This window comes from Salmo salar, chromosome 19 (genome assembly GCF_965601325.2).
Source record: "Salmo salar chromosome 19, fSalSal1, whole genome shotgun sequence".
NCBI classification, from domain to species: Eukaryota; Metazoa; Chordata; class Actinopteri; order Salmoniformes; family Salmonidae; genus Salmo; species Salmo salar.
Window position 1 is genome coordinate 17,929,332 of NC_138309.1, and position 13,881 is coordinate 17,943,212.

At 42.4% G+C, this 13,881-nt stretch overlaps 1 protein-coding gene across 2 annotated transcripts in view; it reads left to right on the plus strand.

Annotated features, from left to right (window-relative positions):
* LOC106578541 (partitioning defective 3 homolog) overlaps nucleotides 1-13,881 on the plus strand; it is a 568,924-nt gene that overhangs the window by 50,330 nt on the left and 504,713 nt on the right. For both annotated transcript variants that reach the window (XM_014157480.3, XM_014157481.3), the window contains exon 2: nucleotides 13,028-13,129. In XM_014157480.3, the coding sequence (XP_014012955.1) occupies nucleotides 13,028-13,129 (102 nt within the window). The remainder of the gene's footprint in view (nucleotides 1-13,027; nucleotides 13,130-13,881) is intronic.

Here is a 13,881-nt window from a genome sequence, read left to right on the forward strand (position 1 = left end):
ATCTACAGCTGGATACTTCTCATAGTATCCAGGCCTGTCTCTATTACTATTCCAAGGTTGAGGAGAAGACTGGCGCCTCAGTTCAGGGGTTTGGAACAGCTTGGATGTTGAGGCTAAAGTGTTCAGTTTGTAATATGACACCCCAACTCTCCTATAGGCTTACCACTCATTCAAGGCTCTATAGTCTATTGTGTGTATATGCATAGGCTTGTTCAAAAATGAATCTATGATCTTACAGTAAAGAGAAGGTAATGCATTTTGACATGTTATCGTCTCATGGCTAAGTCATGCTATCCTGCCTTCATCATGAGCCCTCTGAGTAGTTTTACATGCTACTCTACACAGGAAGTCTGTGTGAAGTGTGTGTAGAGCTCTACACATAGTCTCAGGATGTTAGCAATGGCTATCTGCTGCTGCCACAGACTGTATGTGAACGCAGCCTCAGGATGCTATCTATGGCTAACTGCTGCTGCCACAGACTGTATGTGAACGCAGCCTCAGGATGCTATCTATGGCTAACTGCTGCTGCCACAGACTGTATGTGAACGCAGCCTCAGGATGCTATCTATGGCTAACTGCTGCTGCCACAGACTGTATGTGAACGCAGCCTCAGGATGCTATCTATGGCTATCTGCTGCTGCCACAGACTGTATGTGAACGCAGCCTCAGGATGCTATCTATGGCTAACTGCTGCCGTCACAGACTGTATGTGAACGCAGCCTCAGGATGCTATCTATGGCTAACTGCTGCTGTCACAGACTGTATGTGAACGCAGCCTCAGGATGCTATCTATGGCTAACTGCTGCTGTCACAGACTGTATGTGAACGCAGCCTCAGGATGCTATCTATGGCTAACTGCTGCTGCCACAGACTGTATGTGAACGCAACCTCAGGATGCTATCTATGGCTAGCTTTTGCCACAGACTGTTTATGACCATTCACTGTGTGAACATAAGTAGCCTCAGGATGCTATCTCAGTATAGTTAGGGAGTATAATGTCTTTTGGTCGCTGAACGAATGAGATAAGGATGGCAGTTTGATGGAGAAATTTATTACATAATCACATCAGGATAAATATGACCACACACACACACACACACACACACACACACACACACACACACACACACACACACACACACACACACACACACACACACACACACGGGTCCCAGGGGAATGTTTAGGGTGCCCGGGCGTGCCTGGCCTGCTGCTAGTTTAGGAAGGTGATTTATGGTCTGTCACAGCTGGACTCTCTTCTCCTCACATTCCTTCACACTGGGTACACGGCTACTTCTTACACTCACACACACACACACAACCTCAAGCTGAGTTCTCTAAGCTCTATTTTGTGAAGTTTTCATGTGTACCGAAGCCCCTACAACCACTGCACTTAAATCACTGGCAAAGCTTTTCTCAACTCAACAGTAATGCTTTAACTGACTTTAATTATGTACCATTATGGATCTGTTCAATGGGATCCTCATGTGATGTTAATGTGCTATTGAGCCTTCCTTCGTCCTAGCATCCTCTTCCCATGCTGGGCCATTATCCTCCCTCCCTGTGTTTCAGCCTGAGACCAGATGCTTATAGCTCTGCATGCAATGAGCTTCTGTGCGTTGTAGGGCCCTTGTAGGGGCTTAAACAGAGTTGTAGTTGTGAAGAAACAGGACTTGATATTACTGTACATAAAAATCCTCTACATACAAAGTGGTGATCCAAACATTAAAAAGAGGCGTGTGTGTTTATATGCATGTGTGCTTGTCTGAGCGCGCGCGTGTGTGTTCAAGCCTGTGTCTGTACGTGTATGTGGAGGATGTTGTCTGTGTCTCTCTCAGAGTACTGATGACTTTAGTAAATCTGCAGTAGTCTCCATCTTGGCACCGTGCTGTTGGCCTTGGGTTTGGAGAGGCTCCATGTAAATTGCCTGTAGGATTTGGAGTGGCACGTCATGTGCTGGGCTCTATTAACACAGAGGTCTTGTCTCAAATGGCACCCTATAGGCCCTGGTAAAAAGTAGTGCACTATAAAGGGAGTAGGGTGCCATTTGGGACTAAAGCAGACTGTGTGATGGTAATCCATACTGATCATCTCAGTCTCAGCTAGAGCCGGGCTGGCACATAAAGCAGGCCTGGGGATATTTAGAGAAAACCTCAGAGTTATGGCTGACCTCACTGACTCCAACTCTAGCCCCCTTTTCCAAATCTCTCTCTCTCTCCCTTTCCAAATCTCTCCCTCTCCCTCTCCCTCTCCCTTTCTCTCAGCTCAACTCTCAGGGGCTCAGTAGTTGATTTAAAGCTAGGCTAATTTCAATTTCCTCTCCCAAATTCTCCTGGATCTCTTCTGCAGTGGACGCAGGGATCTTTTGTGACTGGTCGTAATAGACTGAGACTCAGTGTGTCAAGAGTATGACTGGGTGTATCAGGTCAACCTAACAATCCTCAAAAGCCCTACCACATCCCATGATAATCACATATAAACTCCAGCGCCACCCCTTTCCTGAGGCAAATTATGTTCATTAGGGATTTCCACTGGGTTTCACTGTGGCTCACTTTATTATATGGATTCAATTAGATTTTTTTTAAACAAAAATGTCACACAGATGAAGGGACACCAGAACTTGAGATCTGCCACTTTCCTTCCTGGCCAGATAGAAGGGAGAGAAAGAGAGTGATGAGGTAATTGTGGTGTTTTATAAGTAACAAGGGAGTCATCACAGTGCCACACAGTCACGCCATGACTTTCATACCACCCAAACACACACAGCCACTGTGGAGGCCACAAGCAACCTATAAATGTCACAATATAGAGACAGAATACTGACCCATAGACAAGAGGTGAAAGGTGAACTGATGTGTGTCATGGTTAGTTCACATCCAATGGCTTGCTGTGTTTGTGTGACTCGGAGTGTGATCAACTAGCTCAAACTCTCTCTGCAGAGTTTCGTGAAAATTCAGAACTGAAAGAGACTTGGTCATTTCTTCGAACAATCATCTTTATTTAATAATGGTTAATTATTGCAATAATGAAACTGTCGACCCCACACTCCGAAGTGTGTTGCAGAGTACTTAACTGCTAATGAAAAAACATAAAGGACCTAAAAATGCTTAGTCAGCCTGGTTCCAATCTTCCCATAAGCTACCTTGGTCCATCTCCTGGTTATCTGCACGGGATATTGTTTAACTTCCAACCCGGCTTAGTTTCCCAGATTCCAGGAGATGAGTCATTGAGGCATTGTTCTAAACTCTTCCAGGCAACTCTATCTCAGGTCACACACACACCACATCTTGTCTATGGAATGCCAGCTTTTAGGTTTTATCACCAAGTCATTGTCAGCTCAAGCTATCTCTAGCAGACTAACTGCAGGAAGCTGGAGTGGAAACCATCTCTTTAACAGTTGCCAGCTCAAGCTTCAAAAGACTCCTCTCAGTTAACTCAGAAAGGAAGAGAGAGAGTTCTAAGATCCTTACTCTATTTTATAAATAACTATTTGGTGCATAAACATAACATACTCTTGTAATTATGCTACCACAAGGGTCTAAGACAGTGAACATAGTGAAGGTCTTGACGCTAACACCTTTTCAATAAACAGTGGACACATTTGTTTGTTCTGCCTGGCCTGCAGTGTCTTGGTATTGCCACACTGTAAAAATAGAAAGACTCAAACCATGATGAAGCCATGAAAAGTAATGCATCTAAACAGAGAGCTGTTGTTTGGAGGGTGTTTGAATGTAAACCCAATGGAACTGTTATGATACACAGGAAGTATTTAAAATAGAATAGAAGTACTCTGAAACACCTAAAGTGGTATAAAAAAAAATCTGTGCATGTAAAAGGCAGCATAAAAAAAAAAATCTACAAAAAATGTGGGCAGACTGTGTCTCTAATACAATCAAATGGTTAAGAAATGCACATGGTTTATAGCCTAAATATAGCCTGATGATGAGGGCCTATGGACAATTTTTTTTTTTTGAATTCCACCTTGGGTGAATTTATTTAAAAAAACAACCAACATGTACTTAATAAAAATGAATGCAAATCAGTTCAATGATTTGTTAATTATATTTTACCAAAACATTTAAGAATAAATCCAAAATGTAAGTATATTTTATATGAGTATAACCTACGATAGAGTTAATTGAGTGATTGAACTAATTAGAAGTTTGGTTTAATCTCCTTGCACTTCCTATCCCACTGGGCACACACTGGTTGAATCAACATTGTTTTCATTTTAACAAAATGAAGTTGAATTAACATCTGTGCCGAGTGGGATCTTGCCATGTGGCTCTGTATTTAGAGGAGTGTGGGTAATTAAATTTTTTTAACTTTATTATTATTTTACATGAATGTTTGAAGAAAGAAAAGTCTACTTTCAATATTAGTATTAAGCAGCTTGTTGTGCCATGAGGTGTAATGGATCATGATGAACGGATATCAAAACCATAAGGCAAAATTCCGTTCAATGATAAGATGACCCATTCCCATATTTCTAACTTTTAATGGTAGAGGCATACCACCCTGCATCCCACTGCTGGCTTACAAGGGCCAGTAGGAGGCACTCTTTCCTCTGGTCTAAAAAAATATCCCAATGTCCCATGGCAGTGATTGGGGGCATTGCCCTGTGTAGGGTGTTGTCTTTCAGATGGGACATTAAATGGGTGTCCTGACTCTCTGTCATCACAAGTATTCTGCAATGCTTGCTGTCAAACCTCCAGTACTGCTGGTGGATTGGGCACTGTGCTCATCAATGCCTGCCAAAATGGGTTAAACTGGCAAATGATCAGATACATATACCAATAGAAATACTCCAGAAGACGTGATCCAATTCTGCACAAGTAGGGTTGCACATTTTGGGGAATACTAAGAGGTGGAAACTTTCTGTGGGAATTAACAGGAATATATGGGAATTAATGGTAATATATGGGAATTAATGGAAATATATGCAAATTAATATTAATACCATTTAAATGTTGCTGTTTTTTGCATTGGATAAGTAGACATAATTGCAAATGATTAAATCCTTCCAATAGAAATTTAAAAAAAACGATTTAGTTACAAATTTAACTTTAATTAAATGAGTTGACTTCACGTGGGATGATTTCACTGAACAACAAAAGGGAATATTGAATGATCCCCAATGATCCATCACATCTCCCAAAACTGTTTTCTACATAGATCTATAAAATGATAGTCTAGAAACTAAAGCTTTGTCTTCCTCTCAGGCTTGGTGATGACACCATAGGCCTTGTTGATCTCTGCACCAGACAGGATGCTCTTGCCAGTATACTTGGGGTCCAACATGCAACGCTTCGGAGTGTATGGCCTTCAGGCAGAAGTCTTCACGCTTTTTGATGTATTTCAGAACTGCAGTTTCCTCTGCTTGGAGCAACAGTGAAGTGGGCAGGGCAGTACGGATTTCTTCTCTTACATCTACAAGCAGAGTCTGAACATCAGACACGATGGCATTGTCTCTCTCAATCTGTGCAATGGCTACTGCTATAGGTTTCAGGAGTTTCAGGCTGCTTACCCCTCTCTGCCAAAATAGATCATCTAGGAGGATCCTCTTGATGGGGCTGTCCATATTGACTGTGATATGGCCATTTCTTGGAGAGACTCCTTCCCCTCCAGGAGACTGTCCAACATGATGACAACACCACCCCAACGGGCGTTGCTGGGCAGCTTCAATGTGGTGCTCTTATTCTTCTCACTTTGCTTGGTGAGGTAGATTACTGCTATAACTTGATGACCCTTCACATACCTAAACATTTATTTGGCTCTCTTGTAGAGTGTATCCGTTGTTTTCATTGCCATGATGTCCTTGAGGAGCAGATTCAATGCATGAGCAGCACAGCCAATGGGTGTGATGTGAGGGTAGGACTCCTCCACTTTAGACCAAGCAGCCTTCATGTTCGCAGCATTGTCTGTCACCAGTGCAAATACCTTCTGTGGTCCAAGGTCATTGATGACTGCCTTCAGCTCATCTGCAATGTAGAGACCGGTGTGTCTGTTGTCCCTTGTGTCTGTGCTCTTGTAGAATACTGGTTGAGGGGTGGAGATGATGTAGTTCATTATTCCTTGCCCACGAACATTCGACCACCCATTAGAGATGATTGCAATACAGGCTGTTTTCTCAATGATTTGCTTGACCTTCACTTGAACTCTGTTGAACTCTGTATCCAGCAAATGAGTAGATAAAGCATGTCTGGTTGGAAGATTGTATGCCGGGCGAAGAATATTCAGAAATGTATTCCAATACACATTGCCTGTGAGCATCAGAGGTGAACCAGTTGCATACACAGCTCAGGCAAGACATTCATCAGTATTTCTCTGACTATGTTCCTCCATTGAGTAAAAAAAAACGTCTTATTCCAGAAGGACCATGAGCTGTTGCTATCGATAAGGCGTCTGATTCATAATTTTCACCTTAAATAGAAGTAGAGGGACTTTTGTCAGAGGTTGCTTGTTGTGAGCGCTGAGGGAACTTTATGCACTTGGCCAGATGATTCTGCATCTTTGTTGCATTCTTCACATATGATTTGGCACAGTATTTGCAAATGTACAAAGCTTTTCCTTCTACATTAGCTGCAGTGAAATGTCTCCACACATCAGATAGTGCCCGTGGCATTTTCCTGTAAAGATTAGAAAAAACAAACAAATACAATTCCATGTACAGATAAATAGTTAAGCAGTTAGATTAAACAACTCATTTGTAAAATAAATAATTTTTAAATGAAATATGTATGGAAACAGGTGAATTAACACTCCTCAGTTAGCAGGCTCAAGCAAGCTAAAACTCACACGGTAGCAAAAACTAACTAGCAGAAATTGTTAACAAGTTAGAAATGATTTAAACATACTTTGCTTTAGGCTACTATTTACTAGTTAACAAAAAATCATGTATGTCATATAAAATATATTCACCCCACCCAGTATTCTAATCAAAACTTACCAGAAAGCATGTAGTCCTTGGCTCAGACAGTGTAGTAGTGTGGGCTCAATAGCGTCTCATTAGTGTGCAAGATCTTGTGAATCAGCTGTACATGTGATGGAAGAGTGCACTGCACATGTGCATGCAGAGGGTTGCAATTCCATTGAATTGGGGATAGTTCAACCAAAATATGCCACAAGACCTAGAATTGCCTTATGTGTGTCCCACAAAAGAGGTTCACTATTATAAGCTTAAGCAAAATTCCCCAAATTCCCAGGCTTAACTTCCCATTGAACATTTCTGGAAAGTTTCCGACCCTTTGCAACCCTATGCACAAGACAGGATTTGAAACACCATAATAGTGTTTAGAAGCTTTAGAGAGAGGAAACTAAACCAAAACAGAAGGTATCTAATTCTGCACTTAGCTGAACTTGAAACACCAAAATAGTGTTTTCAACCTCTTCCGGTAGTGCTCCCAGTCCCTGGCAAGGTGTTGCACAACACTTGATTAAGTGGTGTTACAACGCACAGTGTCATATTTCAAAACATCTCAGGATGATGTGTTTCAATACTCCAGCAAAGTAAAGGTTTCGTCTCCTTCAAGTTGGTGGCAGCTCAGTTGCCACTAGTTTTGGTGCTACAATGCACTTCAATTTAACAGTGCAGGAGTTTGCCCATATTAGGAACATCCTTCAACTTCCATGAGTAGAGTGCCACTATTTTATCATGTCTATAGAATGTGTTTAACTAGAGCACATCTGTTCACTGTCATCATCTTCATTTGTGACCCAAACGTGTCTGTGCAAGCTTACGGATACACAATTAATGACTGTTTGGGCCTGTCGGGACATGATGTCATCAATACCTTATCTCTGTTTGGCAATTCTGTCTAGGCGACACAGTGCATTGTTATCACCTCTTAACACTACTCAACTGACACGGCAGCCATTTTGTGTCTGGCGTTCCAGGTGATAATAGACCCTGGACACTTTCATCCACCATCTCTGACTGCACTGTGCTGTGTCGTTACGTGTGGCTTGGGAAGTCACATTCACAAGGGTCTGATTTGGTTAATATCTCCTTCCGTTCTTACTGAACTCAAATATCATCTTCAAAAATCCCCCAGATTCCTGTCGGACGGCTAATGCATTTGTTAATGAGAAATATCTATATCGTTACTCACACAACATATCTGCAATAGAACCAACGTCAGACTCATTTCGTGTCTGTGATGGTGTTCCTTCCTGTCTATAATAATGTCTGCCCACTGCTATTTTGATTAATTCTACTACACAACTTAAACAGGGAACCTGTTGCTCTTGACCGCTGTCGGTCTCTCAGACACCTTCGTCTCCTCAGTCTGTGTGTTAAGAGATGGCATCATTATGTTGTGAATCAGCTCTTTGCTTCTCAGGCAGGCAGCATACTGGCCCCCCTCAGAGTTGTATGCAGAAGTCTTCTTGTGGTCTCACACTGAAAGCAGCTCCTACCAGCACAAAGAGCCTGCTAATGAGGTGACGAGACTGGGCCATTGTCTGGCGAGGTGTTGTAAGAGGGTTGTAAGAGTGTACAGACTAATATGAACCTCCTTAGGATCAGATAAAGAGACACCTGTCGAGACGAGGGTGGGGGTAATAATGGCTGAAGGAATGAGGTAGCAGACAGTGTGACACAACAGGTCACTGGGTCAACACAGGGGATCAGAGATTTCAGGTTTTTCTTCTCTTGAAGAGACTACATCACTCTTGGTAGCCTACTTTGTCACTGGAGTCATTTGTTAAGACTAATAACTAGATTCATAACAAGAATGGGTGGCTTTGCGATGGCTTTTTAGGGCTCAGGAAAGGTAAAGCTCTTATCTTAATGGACTGCTTTAAGCACGTATTTTCACACGATACTTCAGAGTAACAATTAAGGTATTGAATAACATTTAGGAGATGTTCACTTTTGGTGTGTTTGAACTTGTCATCTGATGAAAGAGAACATGAAACAGTTGGCTAGTCTGGCGGTGAAACAGAAACAAGCGGAACACTACATTTCTCACAGGGAGAACAATGTTCGCTTTAGAGAGCTGGAGCTCCTTAAAGATTTGTTTATTTTTTTTGTATCCCTCTGCAGAACCTTTTATATGGGATATGTCCCAAATGGCACTGTAGTCCCTTTATAGTGCACTATTTTTGACCAGGGCCCATAGGGAATAGGGTGCAATTTGGGACGCACCCATGACAAATGATCCTCGGGTTGACCATTTCCCGCAGACTATCCTTGAGTTAACTCTACCCCCTGTCCTCTCAGACACTGTCATGCTTTACTGTAATATAAATGGTTCTTTTACAATGGAGGTCTTGCTTGTAGGTGGTGGCGGAATTTAAAAAACGAAAAACACTGTCGCACTCTGCCATGGTCCTGCTGTCTGATGGAGAGATGGCGATGAACGTTCTATTTGAAGTCCAACTGGGGTGAATCACTGGGGTGAGTGGAGAAATAAGCGATGTCAAATGAATTCAAGTTGATGTAGGCCTACGGTGTTTTTTGTTCAGTTTTGGTGTATTGAAGTGTTAGTGTGTTCTGTGTTCAATTAAATGTACATTGAAGTGTTGGAGGGATCATTCTGTGGTTGTACCAGTTTGCATGTGTTTGTCCATCTGACTGTGTGTGTGCTCTCTCAGCATGTGTACCAGAGCTGTGCTCAGTTGATGTGGCCAGCTGTTTAGCCCTCGGGGGGCAGGTCACACTGGGGTAATACAAGGGGACAGAGTGTCCTATGGCCAGGGGAGGTGAGGGAGTGTGACAGAGTGTTCCATGGCCACAGGGGGACAGAAGGGCACAGTGTCTGCACCCCAAAAGGCACACTATCCCTATAAGTGTACTACTTTGACCAAAGCCTTATGAGCCCTGGTCAAAAGTAGTGCACTGTAGGAGAAAAGGGTTCCATTTGGAATGGGCTTAGTGTGTCCCATTATGTTCCCTCAACCCCTCTATGGTCATGGGACATATCCCTGTATCCCCTCTATGTCCCTAAGTGTTTCACGCACACAGAAGGGTTACAGGGCAGCAGACTGGGCCATCGGCTCAGTACAGCCCACCAGGGTTGTCAGCTGGGACAGGGCCAGTGTGTCCTGACCTCCTCGGAGGTCAATAAAAATCGACCTAATCTAATCTAGCTGTACAGTAGCATGAATATCCTAGGCTACATGCTCCATCGCTTGGCACTGATATTAATTAAGGCTGTGTCCCAAATGTCACCCTATTCCCTAATGTAGGGCCCATAGGACTTTGGTTAAAAGTAGTGCACTATATAGGGAATAGGGTTCCATTTGGGACATAACCTAAGCTTTTGATCCATTATGGGGATTTATTGATCTCCAATCCCTGTAACTTGGCTGCTTGTCCGATTTCACTGAGGGAGATCTGGAAGTAGACCCATGTCAGAAATTTGTTGTGATATTTGCTGTTTCTTGTAGTGGGTTTGTGGTCTGAAATGGCTTCCAGATTCCACACTAATTTTCTCTCATGTCTTGGTTTTCTGTGTAATTGTTACATCTGTATTTTAGTGTTATGATTTTTGTTCGTATGACAATAAAATAACATTACTGCTAAAATACTACTGTGGTTGAGCTGGTTTTGAATATACATTTCTATTACTTTTCTTTGTCCTACCATTTTTGCCTCACAAAAGTCAATTCTAAAGTGTATTATGAATATCATTTGATATTCAAGACCATCTATTGTAATAAACGTATTTATAGTAACTCCCATCTTTTTCTCTGGTGTCAGAACTACAGGGGGAATTCTTGTACCCCTTATAATAACCACAAATAGAAGGAAAAGACCACACAATTATTCCCCGTTTGACTTTGGAAGCTCTTGGCCTGGCGTACCACTCTGTTTACAATTTACAGAAAGGGTCCAGAAATGTGCATGAAGGCATCAAACCCACAGACTCTATTCGGTAGTGTGGAGGGGAAAACATTAGGGAAGGCCAGCTTGTTAGTTTGTCCGTCTATCTGTCTGTCTGTCTCTGTGTGTATGTGTGTGCATTTAAAGCCCAGTAGTCAGTCAGCCATCCCCAGAGGTTATCCTAATAAGGATATGAAGGAAACGAGCTGAGCTGAGATGTTTGGCTTAACTTCTGACCTGTGTGGTCTACACTTCACTACCTGTGTGCTATGAGGGTTAGGGGGGTGGACTGCTTTTCTTCACCTTGCTTCACCTTTTAGTTTTGCTCAAAGCTGGAAAAGCAGGCATTTCTTATCAGATGAATGTCTGTGTATCTGTCTGTATATCTGGCCTAAAGCCCTGCCATGGCTTTGCACACTTATCTAAATACATGGGTGGGAGACGGATTACATCATTTTATATTGCAATGCCAGTCTGTGACGGCGACAGGCGTGCATGCGCTTAAGTCCAAGCCCCACTCTCCCTTTACTTGAGCTAAAGACAAGTCCTGGAACTATTGCGACTACTTAAGTATTTTTTAACCGCCTGCTTTGGGCTAGATGTGTCAATGTGTAGCTCATACATGGATAATCTGTCAACAGAACTTATGTTTTACCTCAATTAGCCATAAAATCCTTAGTTTGTAAGCAACTGTTTTCTGGAAGCTGTGTGCTGATATTTTGAGCACTGCAAGCTTGGCCCACTTGGGCCACCCCCCTAACAATTTGAGTTGTAGCCTATGAGCTTCAGCCCCTCGGTATTTGAGTGACAGCTAGCAAGATGCACATTGATAAGTTGCACAGTGAAAGAAGATGGCACAGCATTATCCAATGAGGTTGCAGGGCGGGCCCAATGGCCCAGTGCCACAACAGTGAGCGAGATGTTTGTAACCTTCAGCTTGTATTTCCACCAGTTCACTGGTTATGTGTACCCAATGGTTTTGCCCAGCAACGTGGAATTTGTGGGAAGTAGCTCAAGCAAGGTATTTCTACCGAGCTTTGCCAATGTTTGGTAATCTTTGTTTATGAAAGCGTCCATGCGTTTAGGCTGTCTGTGATGTTACAGGGCATGTAGGCTGATTCTAGGCCAGATTGGATTGATTGAAAGGTTTGATTTTGGTTTCACAACCAGTTTATTTCTGTAAAGCGTTTGTTTTGTAAGTCATTTTTGTATATATTGCCAACATTATTATTGATCCTAAATACTGCTACCATCACTAGCCTATCCTCATTTTGTGAATAAAACCGCTCTTTTGAACCTTATCCTTTGCCTCCTATCTGCCAACCGCTACTTTTTCACACGGTCTAATATCTACCCCCCCCCCCCAAATTCAGCTCTCTTCCTGCAGAAAAGGTCATGGTCCAGAGAGAACCAAATCAACCTCAACCTGTTACCTGCCTAGAACTCTCTCTGTGTTGCCTAAGTCTTAGCTAATGCTGCCTCTCTCTTTCCATCTCCCGCTCCATCTACCTTATTTCAATCTAGTCTAAAATAACCGTCTCACCTCTTCTCTCTAAGATAAGCCATGTCTCTTCTCTCTAAGATAAGCCATGTCTCTTCTCTCTAAAATAAGCCATATCTCTTCTCTCTAAGATAAGCCATATCTCTTCTCTCTAAGATAAGCCATGTCTCTTCTCTCTAAAATAAGCCATGTCACTTCTCTCTAAAATAAGCCATGTCTCGTTTCTCTTCTCTCTAAAATAAGCCATGTCTCGTTTCTCTTCTCTCTAAGATAAGCCATGTCTTACCTCTTCTCTCTAAAATAAGCCATGTCTCGTTTCTCTTCTATCTAAAATAAGCCATGTCTCGTTTCTCTTCTCTCTAAGATAAGCCATGTCTTACCTCTTCTCTCTAAGATAAGCCATGTCTTACCTCTTCTCTCTAAAATAAGCCATCTCTTACCTCTTCGCTCTAAAATAAGCCACGTCTTACCTCTTCTCTCTAAAATAAGCCACGTCTCACCTCTTCTCTCTAAGATAAGCCACGTCTCATCTCTTCTCTCTAAAATAAGCCATGTCTCACCTCTTCTCTCTAAGATAAGCCATGTTTTACCTCTTCTCTCTAAAATAATCCATGTCTCACCTCTCTTCTCTAAAATAAGCCGTCTCCACTCTCTTCTCTCTAAGATAATCCATGTCTCTTCTCTCTCCCTCCCTCTAGGATCCTGGCTACTGGCTACAGGTGCACAGGTTGGAGCATGGGGACGGAGGCATACTGGATCTGGACGACACACTGTGTGATGTGGCCGATGATAAAGACAGGGTGAGTCACGCTGTGGTCAGTGGGCTTGATACACCTCAGGAAGCTATTTGAGCTATTTCAGGGTAAAATCATTTGCTGAGATGTCCTTCCTGCTTTGCATATACCCATGTGATGATGCATGTTGTGTTATAACTGGACCAATTCGTCTGCCACTTCCTGCTATGATCCCCAAAGTAGCAGCCAAGTGATGCCCAGGCTTACAATACTGGCAAATACTGAGGCATATTTCTCAGATGAATTCACAGGCCATTTCCTACCAGATGCTAGCTGTCTTATCTCCTCAAAATTGAGAACTGGAGAACAAAGTGAAAAAGAAAATGACAATGTCTAAAACTAGATATTTAAGTGTAAAAATAGATAACTAAATTACTTAAATGTGACACGCTGCTGCTGCTGCCTATGGTTGAATGACTAATGAACTCTATAAAACAGAGAAACAGTCTTTGTAAACTTTGAGTGGGCGTGGTTTTTGGCTGCACTGTCTATTTACGAGATCTTTTCACTTATGAAAATCTGCTTTCATATTTCTACTGAGAAGAATCATGAGCCCCCTGCCTGTCATAAGATGTCATTGCAGCCATACTTTATCTACAAACACGCTGCCGTATAATGGCATATGGACAATAGACGAACGCTGTTGACAGGGATTCAGTGGTTTATGTGGCTCACAAAAGGGCTTGGTTAGTTAGGTGCTGTGTTAGATTAGATTACTAAAGGCACGTTCACACTGCACTTAGCCAAGGGCTAAGTAC